This window comes from Chelonoidis abingdonii, chromosome 8, assembly GCF_003597395.2.
Source record: "Chelonoidis abingdonii isolate Lonesome George chromosome 8, CheloAbing_2.0, whole genome shotgun sequence".
Taxonomy (NCBI): domain Eukaryota; kingdom Metazoa; phylum Chordata; order Testudines; family Testudinidae; genus Chelonoidis; species Chelonoidis abingdonii.
The window spans coordinates 34,656,252-34,677,434 of NC_133776.1; the positions used below are offsets into that span (position 1 = coordinate 34,656,252).

The 21,183-nt window shown below is 40.4% G+C and overlaps 1 protein-coding gene across 1 annotated transcript in view; it reads left to right on the forward strand.

Annotated features, from left to right (window-relative positions):
- The window catches only part of PID1 (phosphotyrosine interaction domain containing 1), a 156,819-nt gene that overhangs the window by 61,040 nt on the left and 74,596 nt on the right, over positions 1–21,183 (forward strand). Inside the window, exon 2 of the mRNA XM_032766106.2 lies at positions 328–474. Coding sequence (XP_032621997.1) covers positions 328–474 — 147 coding nt within the window. The remainder of the gene's footprint in view (positions 1–327; positions 475–21,183) is intronic.

Here is a 21,183-nt window from a genome sequence, read left to right on the forward strand (position 1 = left end):
GAAGTAGAGGCTTGCTGGGTGTGGTCTGGTTTTACCAGGAAGGGCAGTTTGTGGAAAGATTCAGTCTATGACTGGGGTCTTGATCGATTTTAGTGGGATCTGTGGGTGCCCAGCTCTCCTGGGCTGCTCTTTGTGAGTATCTGATTGTACATGTTTACTAATTTCTAATAGTAATATATATTTTAATTTATAAAACATCCTCCTTCTGCACATGAGGCTTCCAAGGCACTGAATGGACAGTTAATACTTCTATTCACTTGAGTGTCTTTAACTTTCAGTCCTCCTTTGTCTGAATTTAAGTGAATTTCTTTTTGTTTTGTATTTTAGCATTTTCAGACCATGTTGAAGACCAAGTTGAATGTTCTAACTCTTCGGAAAGAGCCTCTTCCTACAGTGATCTTCCATGAGCCAGAAGCCATTGAGCTGTGCACCACAACTCCATTAATGAAGACCCGGGCCCACACTGGATGCAAGGTATTTGAAAAATCAAAAACCCAAGGTGCAAGACAACTGTGGAATTGTTCCACACGTATAAACAGAAAGTGGAAAAAAATTCTTTTTTTCCTTTTGGAAACCTCATTAAACAATGCTAATACTGTGAGGTTTATACATCCAAAGAATCTTTTGGCTTTTTTACATTAACATTCTGCTCCTTAATAAATGAGGTTCTCATGCATAGAGAATGAAATCCCAAAGCAGTTTTGCAATCCTGGCAATAAATTGCACTTGGATCCTGGGTTCCAAAATTACTTATTATACTCAACATGTAATTGTTCTAGTGATGGTGTCATTTCACCTTGGCTGATTTAAACATGATTATCGGTAATAACACCGAGATAAAAGATGAGGGTCCCAGGCCTAAACAGGCTGTTTAGTAATCCTTACTAATGTGCATATAAACCCATTGAAATGGGTTTGCAGGATCAGGCTTGAGATCGTATTTTAAAATATAGAATTAGACCTTGCATTAGTTAACCAGCAAGATGACTTTGTCCAATTACAGCAAACCACAGCTCCTGAAAAAGTGTATTTGTCCTCTAAACTGCCTAAGTGCGTAAAGTACTTTCTCTTCTGTGACTGTTTAACAGTAGTGAACAGATCTGCTGGTCTGTCTGGGTATATCTGTTTAAATTAGTTACAAAACTAGGTTAGCCCAGGGGAGCCACAGATGCTATGGGAGACTGAGCTGGATTCTCATTTGACTTGTACATCATCAACAGGATTGTTACCTAAGTTCCAGTTGCTGAGCCAGATACATACCTGAGCCCAAAGGTAGTGAGACAATGGTTCCTGTAGTCTTGGGCGTCACCTGTTGTGCAAGATGCCAGCTGTAAAATAAAACTCTTTCTGATATCACAGTGGTAGGTGAAATAGAAATTTCAAGTTACAAGTAAAACTTACAAGATCTTTTGTGCCTGTTGTTTCTGGTAATAGCCATTGAGATATTGCCATTTGGTAAAGGTGTGGAGGGAGAGGTTGCTTGATAGTGGTTTCCTATGCCTTTCATAGCATTCTCAGTAGGTAAAGGAAATGAGTTATGGGTACATTATGAAATGAAATGCTTTACAGTGTTAGGCTGCTTTTCCCTGGTATGTTGGCCACCAGTATTTTACGAGCAAACCTTTGTTCTAGGAAGTTTGATATTCTTGTGGCTCTTTGCTGCGAGTGCAGCTGAGAAAAGCTCATGTTCAGTATCAAGTGCCATTGCTGCATTGTGTTGATACTGTAGAAAATGGGACCAATGAGCCCTACACAATATTATAAGTCATTGCTACTGCCTGAGGTTTCCCTAATAATGTCTTTTGTCCTTTGTGTTGATACATAATGAAATTTGGGCAACACCACTAGTCAAAAGTATGGACTGTGAAGAGTCTGGCTTTCACATCTTGTGTAATGGGGTTAGGCATAGCAACAGTCTCTGAAAGGAAATTTAACTCTGCTTCTGAGAGCATGATTGTAGCGTTCAAATCAGAGAGTACTATTTGACTCATCCTTCAGTTCTTTAAAAAATGAAACCTCTTGTATTGCACGTGAAGCATGTTGCAGAATGAGTTGGAATCTGTAGCAGTCAGAATCCTATTCCATATTTAGCTTTTTATGAATTTATGTGAAAAAACACCCTATTTTTGGCTGATGGGCGTGAAAATATCAGCTACCTCTGTATACTTGTCAGTGGCAACTGTATATCATGTAGTGCTGTAGTCCATCTCCTTGCCAGAATTGTTGCCTACAATGTAGTTTCCAGGGTTTGTTGAGTTCATCTCAAATGACTAGAGATGGGGCTTCTAGTAACTTTCCTGGAAGACCATTCCGTATTTGCATTGCTCTTATGGTTAAGAAGTTTTTTTTAGTTATTAGCCCGATTTTCCCCTTTCCCTATTTTACCACATTGCTACATTTATTTATCCTTCCCTTCAAATATTTGTAGCTGGTTAGGCTTCCTCTCCCCTGGATGCTTAACCTCATTTTTACTTCTGCAGGTAACTTTTTCAATAGCAATTGCTGTTTTTCTTTTGCCCTTTGATTAGATCCACCAAAGAACCTAGATGAATAATGAAAAACATAGCAAACAGAGTTGGGTAAATAATATGTGACTATCTGCTGGATGAATAATAGGGAAAATTTAATTGCATCATTTTTTTAAAAAAAATTGTGAAATTTAGCTAAATTATTCAACAAATGTTATTCAGGCAGCTTTACCCTACCACAGTTTCCCCCCACCATCCAGCTTTAGATTGTTGAGTAAATTTGCTCACTAGATTGGTTTCTGAAAAAAATGTTCACCCAGCCTTTTAAAAACCATCAGAGTGCCTCCCGTGTCTGCATTTCCTTAATCTGTATACCTAGACTTGCCTTTTTCCAATCTTATCTTATCATTCTAGGCTCACCAACATGACTCCACCAAACAAACACACACTAACACAAACAAGATATAATTTACATTTGATTTTGCAGCACAGAGCTGTAGTTATTCCACGTTCAAAATTCTAACAGTCCTGGTTGCTCAGTACAATATTAACTTGTTCAGTGGCACAAGTTCTGACTCCTTCTTGCTATCCCTGCCCTTCTTTTCTCTACCCTCTTTCTTTGAAATTCCTGACATATAGGCAAGAGCACTGCTGCAGCGTCAGGATTTCAAGAATGAACACCTCAGATGCCATTGCAGACTCTGCTTGTGATTTCATATAGTTCATGATGCAGGCCAGGCCAGCCGAAACTTCCTGGATAGTGTGTGCTGTTAAAGATTCCAATATATTTCTTAAGATGAACAGACTAATTTATGAAAGAGGTGAGGTCAGAGCCCAGAATGTAAGCTTGGGTTCTACTTCTACTGCTGACACTGTGTCCTGCTTACGATCTTGGGCAGGATACTCAGGTCTTGATCCTACCCGCTGCTGAGACCCCTTATCTCGCAAGAAAGTCAACAACATGAGTGCCAACAAGATTGGATGCTGCTTTTTTCAGCAATGCTATGAGGTTTAATGTAGTTAATGTTTGTAGACAATAACAAAAGAAAAGTGTTTAGCGTTTTGGTCACACTAATAGTTTTGTCAAGAGAGAAACAAAACATCTTGGTTAATCATGGACCTGTACATAGAAATTCACTATGAGTTAAACCGAAATACAGCTGGGAAAGGGAGGAGAAGGCTAAGAATAAATGTTTCATTGTTTCCAGCTCACTTGTGGGCCAGATTTTTAATCGTGGGTTTCTAAATTGCTCCTACCAAAAATTAAGTACATATCTTTTTGTATATATGCATGAGTGCAATTTAGATTCCCACATATGAAAATTTGGCTCCCCCTTCTTCATGTGCTGAGGGTTTAGATTTGATTGTAGTTATAGTGGGGTGGGATTTCCCTGGGGGGAGGAGACCCAGTTGAAGGGGCACCGAGATCCAGGGAGGGGCCCGGGGCCAGCAGAGGACAGGTGGATCACTGGCCTGCAGAGGGCGCTCTGTACCTGGAATCGAGCTAATTCCCCGAAGCAACCAGCAGGAGGTGCCACGGGGATGAGTCAGCCCGTCTACAACCCCACACTGGGGACATTGCAGACTGTATATGTTATGTGCTGTCCAATACCAAAATATGAGCATCCCCCTATACTCTGTATGCTACCCCCAATGACCAATAACTGATGTTTCAAACTCTCTGTATCATCTATTTATAAACATTCTCTAATAAACTTTTAAATCTGACTTGTAGCTCTTTGATTATTAATTGTGATGCATGCTTTTGTTTTCAAGTGGAAACTTTCTCTCCTTTCAGCACAACACTAAGTACTGTAGCATCAGGTGGAGACTGGAAAGTAGGTTGCTCAAAATGGTTGCTTCTCAAAAGTAGCTGCTTCTGTTGTCCCTTTTAACAGATGTTTTAAAAATTTTATCCTTATCCTGTGAAGAAAATCAAATATTATGTTAGTTTATGCAGATTTCAAAGCTTCTTGTTTTCTCTCTCAGCTATGGAGGCCTTTACAAGGGATTTTGTGTACTCTGCTGCTGCTTTTCCAGGCATTGTTACTGTAATGCAAAAGGACAGAGGTTAAAAATGTTGCCTTGTAACTTGTAGAGTGGTGTCATTGGTTGAACATTTGTATTAAATTATAAGCCTCTTCAATGTGAAGTCTGTATTGAAGAGTCAGTGACGAGAGTCAGTAGTGGTTTCATTCAAATGTAGTGACCCTGCTCTGAGGACAATTTTCATTCTTCCTGTTTTACCATCAGTTTGGATGACATAGTCCCTTATACTTGGATTGACCATGGGGTCTTGATTGAGCAGCATGAGCCTAGCAAGGAATATTATTAATCAAAGCTGATTTGCCATAGTTTAGGTGCAACTCATTCCTTTCCTAGGGATAAGCTCTTGTTAAATGGCAACATACATTTCCATGATACAGCATTTTCAGGTATGATACGTTGCCTGTGGTTTTTCTTTTTTATTTAATTGGGAAGATTAAATTGAAGCTCTTTGCTCATCTCCGTTGGAAATGTAATATTAACATTTCTGAAATGACTTATGTGAGCTTAATGCTTTTAAAGTTCTTTTCAAATAAGATGGCAGGTAACTTGCATAGGTGGCATTAGTGAGATAATGACCTTTTAAAACCAAATCTGACTCATACTGATAAAGATGAAAAATTAAGAATTATTGGAAGCAGGTATAATGTGTATGCCTGTTATTCTGGAGTTGGTGAAAAGATATTTTCACCAGCAGTAGAAAGGACCTAATCCTGTGTTGGGAGTTCCCAAATGGTAGTGGTTAGTGTAGTTTTGTGTTCTGTGCATACTGGGGGTTCTGGCCCACAATTGGAGCTTCTAGGTGCTACTGCAATATACATTGCAATATACATTATACTAATAATCTTCTGTACTTGGTGTCTGGTATGTATCTGTTGAATGTTGAAGACCCTGGGCCAAATCCTTCTCTTCATGAAACCTATGTTAGTTCATTAACTTTATTGGAGTTACTTCAGATTTAACTAGCGTGACATAAATTAGAATTTGACACTCAATGCAAAAATCCATAAGTAATTTCTATAGTTAATAGTAAGCGATTTGCTCTCATGCCTGAAAAATAATGATCTGATTATGTCCCACACAAATAAGAAAATTCTCATCAGGATACTTGTAAAATAGCCAGGTGTACTAAAGTTGCCCTCCTGGGCCTGATTCTGATCTCCTTTGTATTCGAGAAATAATGCCTGTGAAGTCACTGGAGTTGCACCAGTTTGAAAGCTGGGGTAACTAAGAGGATGGGTAGGAACAGACAAAAGTTTAGAATCTTAGAATAATATATAATTCATAAATTAAATAATAAGAATTAATAATAATGAATTATTATTTTATTACTGGTAAATATCCTCATTAAATTTTACCAAACTCTTGCTTGGGTATTATTTTTTGTCTATTTCTGCATGTCTCTCATGTCTATGTAGATTGCAAATTCTTTGCAGTAGGGAGTTATTGTGTGTCTGTAAAATATCTAAGACAATGGGATTCTGATTCTGATGGGACGGAGGCTCTTAGTGATACCATAATGCAAATAATAAATAAATAATGTAACAATAATAACCACATGCAGTGTCTTTTGGACAGTAACCAAAAGCTAACATGCCAAGTCCCTTTTGGCTAAATATTACACAATAGCCTAATAGTCAGGACCATACCTAACTCCGTCCTTTTCCTCCCAGTTTGTTTGACAAATCCTGAATTTGCATCTCAATCACTTAAAGAAAAGTGGCAAACTACTACCCTGTACTACATGGTTGCTATTTCCTGCCCATATCTTATGCTACTGTAAGCAGAGTCAGGATGAGCTCTACTCTGACATCTGGTGGTGAATTATGGGGAGTGTGGAAAGAATCTCAGGGAGTGTGGAAAGGAATTCCAGGTATTTGCATTGGCACACCCAGCCCACCTAGCATAAGCCTATGGCAGCCTGGGATGGTTATTTTGACAGCTGGGATCCCCAATTTCTTTGTTATTGGGGCAGGAAGAAAAAAAATGCTGTCACCCTAATTATGTGAGTGAGGAACTATGAGACTGCTTTATGACAGAAATGAATCAACCTAAATTAAGTAGTACTTGCTAGACAAGGGACATGGGTTCCAAAACCCAGTGAATTGAGAGAGGTTGGGGACTGGTGTGTGTACCTGATGGTCTGGGCCCCTTTTGAGGGCCTGGAACACCAATTGCACATCCTCCTCTCTCCACTGTTAAAGAGTAGAGCTAATTTTGATTCCATTAGGAGTCCATCTAGAGACTGCTGAGCTGAATTCATGTTGGGCCAATGGTGCACCAGCACCAGGGCTCCCCTACTAAGAGCTGAAATCACTAAAAAGAGCTGAGCTGAGATCACTGAGTGCTGTGTTAGCTAGTGGGGGAGCCTGAAGACCTATCGCTAAGCGGCTGGCAGAGCAGAGCAGTTTGCAGCATGTTGGAGCAGCCCATGGAACAGTGAGCGGAGTGGAGCGGTTTGCAGGAACGGCTGGAGTCACTCACGCGTCGGCTGGAGGAGTGGCACAGCTAGTGTAGTGGAGCTGGTCGTGGTGAAGGCTGCCGCAGAACTCCACGGAGAGGCAGAGCAGTTGGCCCTGGCCCATGTAAGGTGCCCCTTAACATCCGGTGTGGGCTTCCCCTCCCCCCATTTCCACCCAGGCTGGGGGCTGGGAGTAAAACTCTGCAGATAAACTTTTGAACTCTGGAGTGGCACTGACCAGAGACTTTTGGGTTGTTGGACTTTGGGGTGATTGGATTTAAGACCCTAAGGGGGAAAGGACATTGCCAGACGTACTTGGAGGTGGGTTTTTTGCTTATGGTTTGTGTTATAATCCTGGTGGTATTTCTCCAATGTGATGCCACATTGTTTCCCTTCTTTATTAAAAGGATTTTGCTACACTCAGACTCCGTTCTTGCGAGTGGGGAAGTATTGCCTCCTAGAGGTGCCCGGGGAGTGGTATGTAAGTGTCTCAGGTCACTGGGTGCGGGCTCGAGCTGGTTATGCATGGTGTTACTGAAACGGAACCCTGGATACTGAACCTGGCCCTTGTTGCTGCCAACTCAGAGGGGCAGAAAGGTTACACTACTGAAATCTAGATAACCTAGATAGCGAGTAAATGAAATGTGGTGCATATAAAGCTTTTCTTCTCCCTGGAATACTGAGGGTCAGCTTGTGGTCCCTGTCGCTCTGGCCTCTTTGTGCAATCCTGGTGGAGCAGAGGGGTTGAAAAACTGCCCTAGGAGATCAGTTGAGGTTTCTCCTGGTGTAGGGAAATCCCAGATGACACGAAGTTGATTTAAGGGGGTTTGTCAGCTGGCAATTTCTTGGCTGGTCTAATGGCACATAGAGCTCTTTTACAAGCTGAGGTAATGCCCCCAGAGGGCAGTATAATTTAGAACAGCCGCAGCAGCTTCAGTTTTAGAACAGAGCTCTAGTGCGGCTAAGAATCCAGGTCTTAGTTTAGATTTCAGTTATATAATGAAAGTGCTTGGTTATTTGTGTTCAGATATATGGAATCATGTCTAGTAACTTTCAGTTTATCTCTAGGTGTGAGGAGTCTGGTTTCACAGGTGCAGTGGAGATCCCCACTCTGAACTAAGCGCACAAGTCAATATTATTCATTCAGAACAGCAGACCATTATGTATTAATATGTAACAGAACATGCATTTGCTTTTTGACATCCCTGGTGCTTAGAAATCTACTGTTTTGTTTCAGTTTCCTTGAGATAATTTAAAAACTCTCCAAACCTTTAAACATTTATTGCTAATTTGGCTACTCAAACCACAGTTGGGTAGCTGCTGCATATATTCTGAAACCCCCTTCATCTCATCCTAGACCAAATAAAAATGTTCTCTTTGCAGCTGTAATGAGGTCAGGAGCAGTTTTCCTGAGCACAGCTGCATCCAGCCATAAATATAATGTGTCTTGCAGCTAGCTAGCTTTTTGATGGTCTTTATTACCGTTTTGTTAGATCATAACTTGAAGGTGGCCATTATCTTTTAATAAAGAAACAAATTGAACAACCCAAACAAACAAACTAATAATAAAACCCTAATCCAGGGTCTATTCTTCTTCTTCCACATATGTGAATGGGAAGCACAATGCTTCATTTTCTTTTTGCTTCATTAAGGGCTTTCTATCTGTTACATTTAAGCCATGCACACTTTAGACTGCAAATTGACAGTGTTACTTTAATTGCCAAGTTCTCCTTCCAGCTCCTCCCAGCTGCATTAGGAAAAGTGGCACAGATCTTAATTGCTTCAGCGTGTTAGAAGACTATATTCATCAGTGGAAGAGGTGGTGAAATAGGACTTGGTTTTAGAGGTATGATTTCAAAAACTAGAGGGCACAACAGTGCATTACTCTGGGAAAAATTGCTTGTTAGAACATTCATTTACAGAATGAATAGTTTTCTTGGTCTAGAATTACATGAATTGAAGCATGCTTTGTTTCATTAACCTAAGATTTCAATAGCAAAGTTGTTGCAAAATTTTAAGAATAATACTTTGTTTTTTCATGTTATGTCCATACTTGGAACTGGGTGTTTGGTTCGCAGCTCGCACAGAGATCTAGTTTTCATCGAGTTAAAAATAATAGTGAAGCCGCAGTAGCACAGGTAGCGGTGAGCAGCAGCACAAGATAGGAGCACTGAGTACAGATCCACGCAGATACCGTGGTACAGTTTTGGGTCAGCTAGACTATGTCATTGCTTGTCATTGCCCATGCTACTGTGGCTACGATACTATTTTTAGCACACTGGAGTGATGAGAGCTAGTGCATGTATGTCAGTCTGAGCTGGGAATCCTATCCTCAGCTCCAAGTGTAGACACAGCCATAGTGGCTTTACTCCAATAGGCTCACAAGGCACTTTAATAACTATGGCCAAATCCTGTTCTGTGCTGAGCACTGGCAACTCTCACTGAAGTCAATGGGAGTTGCATGTGCTCACCACCTCTGAGTTTGTCCATGTATGCAATCTGATTCTGTACCATTGAAGTCGATGGGAGTTTTGCCATTGACTTCAGTGGGAATGTGCACCAACAGATGTAGCCTCCTCTGTTGTGAAAGCCAGTAGTAAAGCAGACAACCATTTAAACAGAACATCCTGCACGATATCTGGCGTTGTGACGCTCTCCTCTCTATTGCATATCATTTACTCACTTCATGTGTGGAAATGCCACTGACATCAGTGGAAGTATTGTGAGTTGGCTGAGTGCAAAATAACTAATAGAAGTATGACTTGTGAATGCGTGTGGAGGATGATTAGTTCAGAAGATTCTTGATAAGATATCTAGACTTTAAAAATGAACCTCTAATCAAAGGATTTAAATTAGTTAAAATGATTTAGTAAAACCTCATTAAGTCCAGCCTGCTTGAAAAAGACCTCTGGCAATGTTCACTGTTTCACTGTGATGGGATGTATTGTAGCAAATTTTGTTTGCTTACTAGTAAATAGGCATGGTAGGAAAAATGTATTTTGGTGCAGTAAAAGTTGCCATGTCTTGTCAGATATATTAATGTTCTTGCTTTTTTGTTAGCATTTGCGCTGATGACATTTTGCAAGCAGGGGTTCGAACAAAGGGCATCTAGTTCTGGAAGTTTAAATTATACTTCCCTATCTAAAAACCTCCTTGTACATCACATTCACCAGCAAGAGTTCACTACACACATTTATCTGAATGCCTCTTAGGTATAGTTCCATGGGTTCTAATTTTAAATATATGTTAATTAATTAAAGCTGAGCAGTACCATGTTTATTTATTTATTTTGGGAGTTAAATTGAGAACTGCACCCACAGCACAATCCCGGGGAGTATTGTAAATAATAATATGAAAGGCCCCCCCAGGTACTTGCTTAGACAACTAGAGTCTGCCTGGCTCTTTTACGGGCATGCAGTGAGCGTGGGAAAGGCACCAGGAGTTTCCCAACACACCTGCATGACCTGCACAAGGGCCAAGTTCCCGTTCCTGAGCAGTCCTGAGTGCTGCTCCCTCCTTACTTCTGTGAGTTGAGCTCACGATCCAAGAGGGCCAGGTAGGAGGTAGGTTTATGGCTGTATCTTACTAAGCCTTCCACTCCCTGGTGGAACTTGCTCATCACGATGTGGGGAAAGATGGGGCATGAACTGTACATCAAAAAGAGTGTACTATGGTACCTCTGTGTGCCTGGGAGCTCTGGGAGCATGTCTCCTGCTGTTCCCTTGGGCTGGGGTAAGGTGGTCCCCCCCTAGCTTTTATTATGCACCATGCCTAAGTGGCACAAGCTAGCCCCAAGTGAAGAGGGGTACTATGCAACATGCACTGAGGGTTAAAAATCTTGGGATCCCTCCAGTCAGATGTGGGAGCAAGTTCCAGAGCCAAAAGCACCCCAGCTGGCCTCCAATTTTGCAAGAGCACATTACGGAGAGAGGAGGTCATTCAGGTAGCCAGTGCTTGCTCATATGGATATAATACACAAGACCACTATGCTGTGCATCAGTTAAGGTTGGAGATGTTTTCTGTGACCTAAACCAAAACTTCAGAAGCAAGGAAATGAAAATATTATGGTATCAATCACAATCAGCCCATAATTTCTTCTCCTGTACCTAGAGACACACACCTCATTGCTACCATAACCACCATCTGCTACATCTAATTCCTTATAATCTTAACTCTGCCCATGTATTTGAGAAATTATTTGCACTTCTCTCAAACCATGAAAAGTGTGCTTGCGTCGTCATAATGAGCCTGTCTGTCTAAGTTTGCTATGCTATATGCATATTTTATATTGTTTTGGAAACCTGGCAGACCAGATAACCCTGTTACGTGGTGTGCTGTAAACCTACCAAAAAAAGAGTGAGTTATCTTGAAATTTGGGAACCTTGTGAAGCACATAAAGTCTAAGGAAGTATAATAAGCTGTTTGCCCAAGATCTTCCACAGCTTGTGTTAGATTAATTGAGTTTTGGTTAAATAAATGGGGACCATTCCATCATGAACAACCAGGGGAAGGAATCTGGAGCCCGAGAAAAATTTCTAACGTAAGAAGAAGTCTGTTTGGGTGGATTTGGGTGGTTTTTTTTGATTGCAGAGCTTGGTGGTTTTAACTGCCTTTGATTTAACAAAAGCTTTAATTGGAAATCATCATCCCTTAGTCTCGTTAGCAAGAGATGCCAATCAGAAGAAATAATCTAAATTAAACCTTTTAATGTAAAACAATTTATTTAAGGCTCTGAACAATTTATATTGGAATTTGTTACAGAAGAAATAATTATTCACATTCAAAGCATGAAATGCAAATAAGTAGAAATCCAAACTAAGCCATTTGGACCCTGTGTGGCTTGATTGAGAATCATCATTAATCATTTATTCATTCCTGAACATCACGCACAAAACAAAGACTAAACCTGTCACAAATGCTGACCCTCTCTGTGTTAAGAAGAAAATCAGGAACTTTTCATTGGTAGATGTTTATCAATTCTTTAGCATATATAATACTTTGGATCCAAAAGTACTTTGGATTATCTGAATAGGGATCAGTCATCCTCTGCAGTGCAGCCATCATGGGGTGCTCTAGTGGATAAGTAGTTCTATATGGGCCAGGTCCTCAGCTGGGGTAGATTGTCATAAGTTCAGTGAAGATATGGCAATTTACATCAGCTGATGATCTGCCCCTAAATCTTTAATTGCGTGATAATGTACAGGTTCTCAAATTGATTTTTTTCTACAACCTTAAATCCAGGTATGTACCCTCTTTGTGGCACTGAACTCTTAATGGGCTCAATCCAAAGTCTTCTGAAGTCAATACTGGGCCCCCATTGACTTCTGTGATCTCTGGATCGGGGCCTATATGCCATACAAATAGCATCCATATGAAAACTATGCCATATACCATAGCTAGACAACATTCTATGGATGAACTGTAACATAGAGAAACAATGGAAATGTGCTGGCATTTGTTGAGAATTAAGACAACATTAATTCCGTCAGTGGTTACAGCCTTCTCAGTGGTGTTTGTTTAATGTGTATTGCTGTTCATTGTGTTTCATTACAATTAAATACATTGCATCTGGAAACAAAAATAAATTTTATATCAGCATCTGGAAAACTTCAATTTTCAAGGTACTTGTGGTTGTCTAATTTAGAAATATGTCAGTACCTTTCGGTGTGGTAATATACAAGAATAAATTCTGGACACAGTTCTCACTCAAACAGTTTAATATTTTCAAGTCCACTCGTAGAAGAAATATTTACATTTTGTTAGTGCATTTTGAAGAATTAATACAAATACAGAATTATATAGAAGTGTACCTAGAGTGATAACCAAACAAGTCTAATCAAATTAGACACTGTTAATACAACATTGTACATGTATTTCTGTGGGGAACTACTTGAAGTACTGACATTACTGTTCAATGGTATACGTGTCTGCAGAAGAATGGAACATCTTCCTAAACGTATGATACATGGGTACTGAGAAAATTATTAAAGTACATACCTTGGGGAGAAGTGAAAGTGTTTGTAAAAAAAAATGTGTATCCATAGCCATAGAAGTGTTTCCAACCCGAAACTTGAAGTTGCTGACATGTAGCCATTCTAAGGATCTGGCCCCTTCTGACAATGAAATTAGTGTAAACATTCAGTGATGAGAAAAAATTACAAAGTTGTAACGTGTTTTTTAGAAAAAGAAAATATGATTTTATATGACATTATTTATGAAATACTGTATGATCATGTACTAAATATTGTATTGTAATGTCTATACCCAAAAAGCTAGAATTAAGGTTGTGTTGTACAGCTCTAAAGGCAGGATGCTGGAGTTTAGTACCGTGACAACTATGAAGCCCTGGATATCCACAGATTTGTTACAATATTTGTTCTGGGGTTTTGGTGCTGTAGAAATGGTCATGCTCATGTCTGCAAGGTCTTTTGGTCATAGGAGTTAACCAGTTCTGTGATAACCAGGATTCAAATATCTTGTACTTAATAGCTTTTGACACTTGACATTAAAACAAAATTGAAATTCATTATAGTGGTTACTCTGAGCAGATGCTGAAGTCACTGTCAATTGTTTTATTATGGAGTGTCCTTGAAAAATGTTTCCATCGTTGTATAACTGCTTCAGTTTCAGGATGGAGCCACTAGAAACTTCTTCGATCTGATTTGTGAGAGTGATATCCAGGCTAGGTCTCCATGATTACTGAAGCATGCTGGGTAGCAGGATAGCTCTTTGTGATAATTAATGTAGACACTGCATCTTTGCTTTGTATTGGCTCTTGTAGAATAAAACATCCTTCATTTCTAAAACTTGAAGCCATTCTTTAATGTAAATCCGGTACCAGTGGGTTCTCTGAGTGTTATTCCTCCTGCCCGCCAAATACCATTAAAGAATGTGCTTCTGTGCAGCAGCACAAAATCAGATGTGACAGATGTTAAGTCGATCTTGTTAGGCAATGCTTCTTTGTGAAAAATATAAATGAATGCATCTTTATTAATCCATGGAGGTATTTAATGTTGCAACTCTTCTGAAACCACTGGTATTAGGTTTGATTTACTTGGACAGTATTGCATTTAGATTCTAACATGCATACATATGTATGAACACACAGAGTATCCCAAAATTAGAAGGTGTATTGCACCACAGAAGTTTGATACTGCACACAGAACGCCCATGCTGTTTCAAACTAATGTGAGCCTCCTTAGCAATTCATAATACTTTCTAATTGCTATATACTAGTCAATGTCAAATTTCCTCTTGCGGCTGATCCTGCCCGCTCAAAGCTCTGATTGAAGCCAATGAGACTTTTGGTATACAAGAATGTTGGAATTGGACTGCAAATCCACTTATCTGTTGTAAGACACTGTGGGCCTAATCCACAGCCCATTGAGATCAATGGGAATATACAATAATATAATTATACGCCTTTAGATATGATACTTTAATAACAAGCGTGTTCATTTGTGCAGAGAAAATATGTATCTAGCACACATCTCCAATTCTACTGGTTTCCTGTTCTTTCTCCCACCATTTCATTATAATCTATTATACCAAATAATTTGTAAATATGTTCAGATTGGGTATAGAGGAATGTTTCCGACTCTTCAGAGGCTGATGTCGATGTCTTATACTAATGATGGCATAATATTTAGTCTTATGAAGAAAAAAACTCTGCTTTTTGATGGTTATTTAATAAAATATGTTGTATCCTAACAGACAACACCCTCAGGCTCTTCTAGGCAATTTTAAGTCTGTGGGAGGGTGCATTTTACGTGTTCTGTTGTTGAGAAGCTACATTTGATATGAATTCTTAGTGTTCTTTAGGAAATGCTTTCCTGATGGGTCACGATTCATTGAGTTTCCGCTTTTTTAGAGCTTTTTAGTTATTCTAGGAATAGCAATTGCAGCAGAATCATGAAAATTGTTCCAATTTTAAACTTGATGAATTTTCTTGCTTGTGATTACTACCTCACCTGACTGAGTCATTACATTTTTCATTAGTTATCAGTTCTCTTATTCTAGTATGTCCGAGAATCTGTGGTAATAGCCATTAAGCTGTACTGAGTTAAAGCACACTACGGAACCTATAGTGCACACCAGCAGGGTCTACATGGACCAGTTAATATACAACATGTTGGCATGCTTTAGACATCACACCCCTGTAGAGTGCATTACCCCACTCTGCAAGCCCTCAGTGACTCTGTTCATAGTAACTAAATGTTGACCAAATCTTCAGCTGATGTAAATTGGAAGAGCACTGTTAACACTGGTGAAGTTTTACTGTTTTACACCAGCTGAGGATCTGGTTTTCTGCTTAATAGGGTTTGAAGGATCTGGACCTTAGTTTAGATACTCTTGTAACAAAACAAAAAACAAGTATCACACAGTGTGAGGAAATTGAGGTAATTCATTTTCATCTTCAGTTTCTTCCCCACCTACAGTGCTTTCATATCAAGTTATTTTTCCTGGTGATTACATGGTATCCTAGTAGCAGTGCTCTCAAGATTTAGAGGGCATGTCATCAGTTCTGCACCTGATAATTAATAAAACTCAGGATGTCTATAGTCTTGCAGTTAGTGGGCTGCCAATATAGAATTGAGTCACGGAAAAGGAAACTATATTTTAATCACAGTGAAAGGCAAAGAGAAGTTAGGAGGAAAAATTGGTAAATTGTAAATGTCTGGTGCTTTACAAAATTCTAGCTGGTGTGAAGTTATAAAGGTGATGTTGCTGCTACTGACAGATTCATTGACTTCTCTGCTGCTACAAAATTACCAATGAACAATTATACAGATTTTTTTCAGATCAACAAGTGTGATGTGTCTCAGTTTGCTTTTTGCAGTAAGTGCTTCTCAGTGCAAAATAGGGGAGAAGACCAAGCCTGGCACAGACAGAAATCACTTAAAAAAATATTTGAAAGATTGAAGAAGGAAGTGTCTAAAAATAGGTACAGTGGAGTATCTGGTTGGTGGAGAGGGAGGAGAAGGAAAAGGAAAATTGAAATGGGGTTAGATAAATATGTAAGCCATGATTATTTTGAGTGTTTTTGCAGTCAACTCTAAGTACCTGTCTGGATGTTTAGACTGGAACAGGATAGAAGACTGGTTTCTACTGCTTTGTTGAAACTGTTGATGTGACTGAATTGTCAGAGGGTTAAGAATAACTTGCCCCTGCTGACATCAGAAACACTTTTATAGAGCTTACTGTTCACCTTACCTTTTCAATTATCTGAGGCTATCTTGGAAATGCTTTTGTGCAATCCTTGTTAAATGTCTGAAGTCTCTGGGCTGGATCCTCAGCTAATGCAAATCCATCTTCTTCTTTTGACTTCACTAGTGCCACATCTGTTTATACCACCTGAGAATCTGGTATTCTCAGTGTAATTAATCATGTGGAAGTTCTGATGATTGAGAGCAAGCTATTAATTAAAATAAATCACTAGAATATAGCAGACGTGAACCAATGCTGTGTTTGCCATTTGTTATTAAATTGAAGTGTTAAAAATATCAAATAATCCTTGCAATAATGTTTATTACATTAAAAAAAAACTTGGCAGTGAATTGAAGAGACGGGTGTTTTGTCCCTGGAACTTTGCTTTAAGTGCTGAAGTTCTTAATAAAAAAAATAGGATTTTGATTCAGTCCCAAGTGGACATCAATTTCTATAATTTAATATGATTTGGCACAGTTTACAGCCGTTACTTAGGAATTGCCCAGGAGCTAACGCAGTGACTTCAATTACCACTGACTTCTTGACAAGCTACTCTAAGGGTTTTATTCTCAAAGAATTTGCTTATTGTTGAGTATCCTTTGCTAACGCTAAGGATCTTTTATGTGCTGCAGCTAGGGTGTGCCTGAAGGATGAAGTTCACTTCTGTGGGGCTGTGCAGGGTTGGGGAGTGCCTTGGGAAAGTGGCAGTGTAGGGGCTCCTGTGTACCAAATGGTTGTAGCAGGTGATACTTTCTCCCCAACCACAAACACACTGTACAGTGTGGCAGGGCTGCAAGGGAAGTCACACGCACTACAAATAATAGTCCTTCTGGGTGCAGGCCCCTTATCAGGAAGTTTGTTGTATTGGAGGGGAAATTACTTTAAGGGGGTTCTACTGTATCAGCTAAAATAAGGGATAGATAGGACAAGAACGCTATATACCTGGTGCTACCAGAAATTGTGTCTCTGTAGCCTACTGTAGAAGAGAGTCAATGAAATGTGATATGTTTCCCAACTGAATAACTTTTTGAGTTGAGGGCTCTGAAATATATACCACAGGACAGTCGCTTCTTGATATTACACATCTCCAGTTAACTCTGCCTTAGCAATTACAGCACATAGTGGAGCTTTTTTTCTGTAAAATTCTTTCTCTCCCCACCCCACCAGAAGGATGGACAGACACATGCATACATGTACCTACCTTCCTGGATCTGTTTTACATGATCAGTTTTTAATGTTGATGTGTTTCGACACTGAATATTCTGATGCATATTTATACATGGAGTAAATCTGTTTTTCTTATGTTATTTTAGCAATTACTGAGTAAAAGCTGGCAATGAGAACCTAAAATGAAATTTATTTAGTGTGGTTCTGTACAATAGATATTTTTCTGTCAACTTTTCAGGTTTTGTGCGTAATAGGTGAGCCTGGGCCAAATTTGGTTCAGGAACTGAATAAACCGGCTGTGGAATATGAGTTTCTTGTGTGCCTCCATACTTTATCTGCAGCACAGTCTACATTTCCCTTCACTTCAGCTTGGTTTTGTTACAAGAGTCTGGATTATGTATTATATGGATTTCTCTTATCTGCATCCCAGTTGTGTCTGGGGCAGTGCTTCAGTGAGGTAGTGTAAGGAGGCTACATTCTTCTCAGTTGATGCTCAGAAGCTTCAGCCTGCAGTGGAGACAGCTGTGGGAGTTTTGCCTGTGTAAGGACGACTAAAAGTTCTGGCCCTCAAGTGACCATGCCATTTGTGGCTATATGGGTCCTGGCCCTAACATGAGTGTGCAGGTGGGGCTGGAGGGTGTGTCCAATGGTTGGAGTGCTAGTCTGGCTCTTGAGGGACCCAGATTTAGGTCAATGCTCTGACACAGACTTCTTGTGTGACCTCGGGCAAGTCACTTAGGGTCAGATTTTCAAAGTATTTAGGTGCCTAACTCCAACAATGGGACTTAAGCAGCTAATGTGCTTAGAGGGATTTTTCAAATATACATTTTTAGGCAGCTAAATTCCTGTGAACATCTGGTCCTTAGTTTCTGTGTGCCTCAGGATAACAACATTTCCCTACCTTACCGGGGTGTTCTGGTAATGGGGGCTGGATAAGTATCATAGACCGGTGCAAGGGGCCTTCCAGCCTTGCTTCCTCTGGGCACAGTACAGAAGGGCCACAGGCAGCCAGAAACAGTCTGTACCTTGTGCCTTCGGTAGCATAGGAACTGCTCCTTCCATACACTTACAAATCACCCCAAAGCGGGAGGAGGTGGCCTGTATCCCTTTCTCCACAAGGCCTGAAGAGCTAGAGGTCCTGCGCGGAGGGTTAGTGCAATATATGAGCTCCCTCTGCATGACCGGGAGTTGAGGAAGGATATTCCTCCTCGTCATGGCCTCTAGTTTAGAATCAAGGATAATATTTTATTTTCTGAGGGTTAGATCTATGTGGGGAAAGGTGTTTTTTGTGTGTGCTAGGGGACTGCATTCTGCCAGCTATCAGGAAGGGAGGTAGTAAAATAATGCATAATTTAATTTTTTTCTTGTTACTTGTGCCAGGAACATCCAATACATAGCATACATAGCATTCTTCAAATGGGCAGTATTGGCAAAAATGACTGGTAATTTAGAAAAGATGGGGCTGAACTACTAATAGGGTTTATATTCTTTTACCGCTACTTCAGATTGGATTGTTTCTTAGATTTTTTTGTTGTTGTTGATAAAACAACAGAGTTAAGTTTTAGCCAGGTGAGCAGGACTTAGCTGTGCAGCCCAGCTCAATGTTAATTGTTTCATTTTTCCTAAAGACATAATTCCAATATTTAGCAGGAGTAAGAAATGGAAAATTGCTAATGAAGACCCCTAACCTGAAAATATTTTTTCTTTCTCTCTCCTGTGAAATCAGTACTCAGATTTTACCTGTTTTAATGTAATTTAACAAAACACATTATCTTTATGAATTACTAGATTGCGTATTATTAGTATTAACATAGGAACACTGAGATTGCCAAACTGGGTCAGATCCATGGGCCATCTAGTTCAGTGTCCAATGCCAGCTGATTCTGAGAGAGACTGGTGTGGGATCATCTACCCCCACGATGGAGGTTTCATCCTAATCCCTAATAGTTAGAACTTGATTTAAAATCTGAAGCAAGGTGTTCTGTATCCCTTGAAAAATTCTTCTTTCAGCATTATCTAAATAATGTTATATATTTGTATTGTGATGGGCTAGTTAATGTAAAAATGTAACAAAAAGATGAACCTGTTGCATAATAAATGGCATTAGGCTAGTATCTAGTGTTATATTCATGCACGTCTACGAACAAAAAGAGGATAACATTAGGAGAAAAAAGGGGGAAAAACTGCTCCAAAGATCAGAGTTTCTGATTCATAAGCACTCAAAAATTTTGGCAGAAATCAGTTAGTTATGTGTTGTCACTGGATTAGCTGCCACTCACTGAGGATGTTGCTAGGGAGTATTTGGAAGTGCTGCCAATACTGAGGATTTTTTGTAGGTGTCCATCTGTACACTGATATACAGCTATTTCAGCAGCTGTAAGTGTCCTCACACACTAAATCATACTTACACTTGCTCAGATCTTTCTATCCCTTCCATGGCCCTCCACGAAGGAAAGAGAAATAGAACCAGAAGGATTAAACATAATGCTGTCTGGTGAAGCTTGCTGGCAGTTTCATATGGCCAGGGGTGATGTCAGTTTTGATTTGCATTGGTTCACAGTGCTCCTCCCGTAAACACCAAAACTCAGATTTACCTAGGTACTTGGTCCACAGTGGTGAACCACATGGTGGACTAAGCACAAAGCTGAGAACCAGACACTGTTCTTGCTGTTGCCGTTTGACTTTGCACAAATCACTTACTCTATCTGCCTCAGTTTCCGCATCTGTAGCCCTTTGAAGTTGATTTAATGCTGGTTCAGGTTTGATGTAAAGTACTGTGTTGTTTTTGTACAAAACAAGTCATCTTAGATCCCATGGCATGGTCCTCTGCTTGCCCAACATAAATGAGGAAGGAGTTGCCAAAGTGGCTCTAAGCCACTCTTCTCCCCTAACCCGAGGGCCATTATCCACAGGTCTGGTCCTGGGGCATAAACCAGAGCAGCCAGAATTCAGGGAAGCCCTAGTCTCACACTCTTTCCCCTGGCCATGTTCCCTACGTTAGCTGCAACAAAGGAAGTGTGTGAAGGGGTTTGCTCCCTGCAGGTGCACCTCCTACACACCTGGGAAATTAGCTTTCACCCCATCTGGTGCCCTTTACTCTCATTTGCTCATGTCATGGCCTCTCTCACCCCCCTGACTTGGGATACTCCCTCTTTGTGACTTAGCCTTTCAGCCAAGTCACTATATAGCCATTCCCTCCTCCCCATCCAGGTAACAAAATCCAACCAGACAAGTTGTCTGCATGCCATCTCAGGCAGTCTTCTGTCCCAAGTCCAGGTCCTGTGCCACATTGCCAGTGTTCATTAGGAGAACCTGGGCCCACCTACTATTCCGGATTCCATTCCGTGGACATCTACGCAGGGATAAAAAAACTATGGGTGGCCGGGGTCAGCTGAATTGAGTTAATGGGGCTTGGACTCTGCGGGGGAGGAGGGAATCACTGTATGGACATCTGGGCTCAGGCTGGAGCCTGAGCTCTGGGACCCTGAGAGGGCTGAAGGTCCCATAGCTTGAGCTCTAGCCTGAGCATTTACACAGAGATTTTTAGCCTGCAGTCCGAGTCAGCTGGCCTGGGCCAGCTGTGACCATGCCGTGGGTCTTTTATCCCTATGTAGACGTACCTATAGCTAGTCACCTAGGACTGCTCAGTCTCAGACCCTCTTGCTGTTTCCATGGACTCCTTCCTACCCCATCTCTCTCTGTCTCCTTGCCTCTGTGTTTACCACCAGAGATTCCTTTGCTTCCTATGGCTACTTCACCTCCCTAGGCCTTTTGTAAGGCTCCCTAGTCCAGGGCAGGACCTAGGATTTACTCTCCGTTTGGATTTCCTCATTG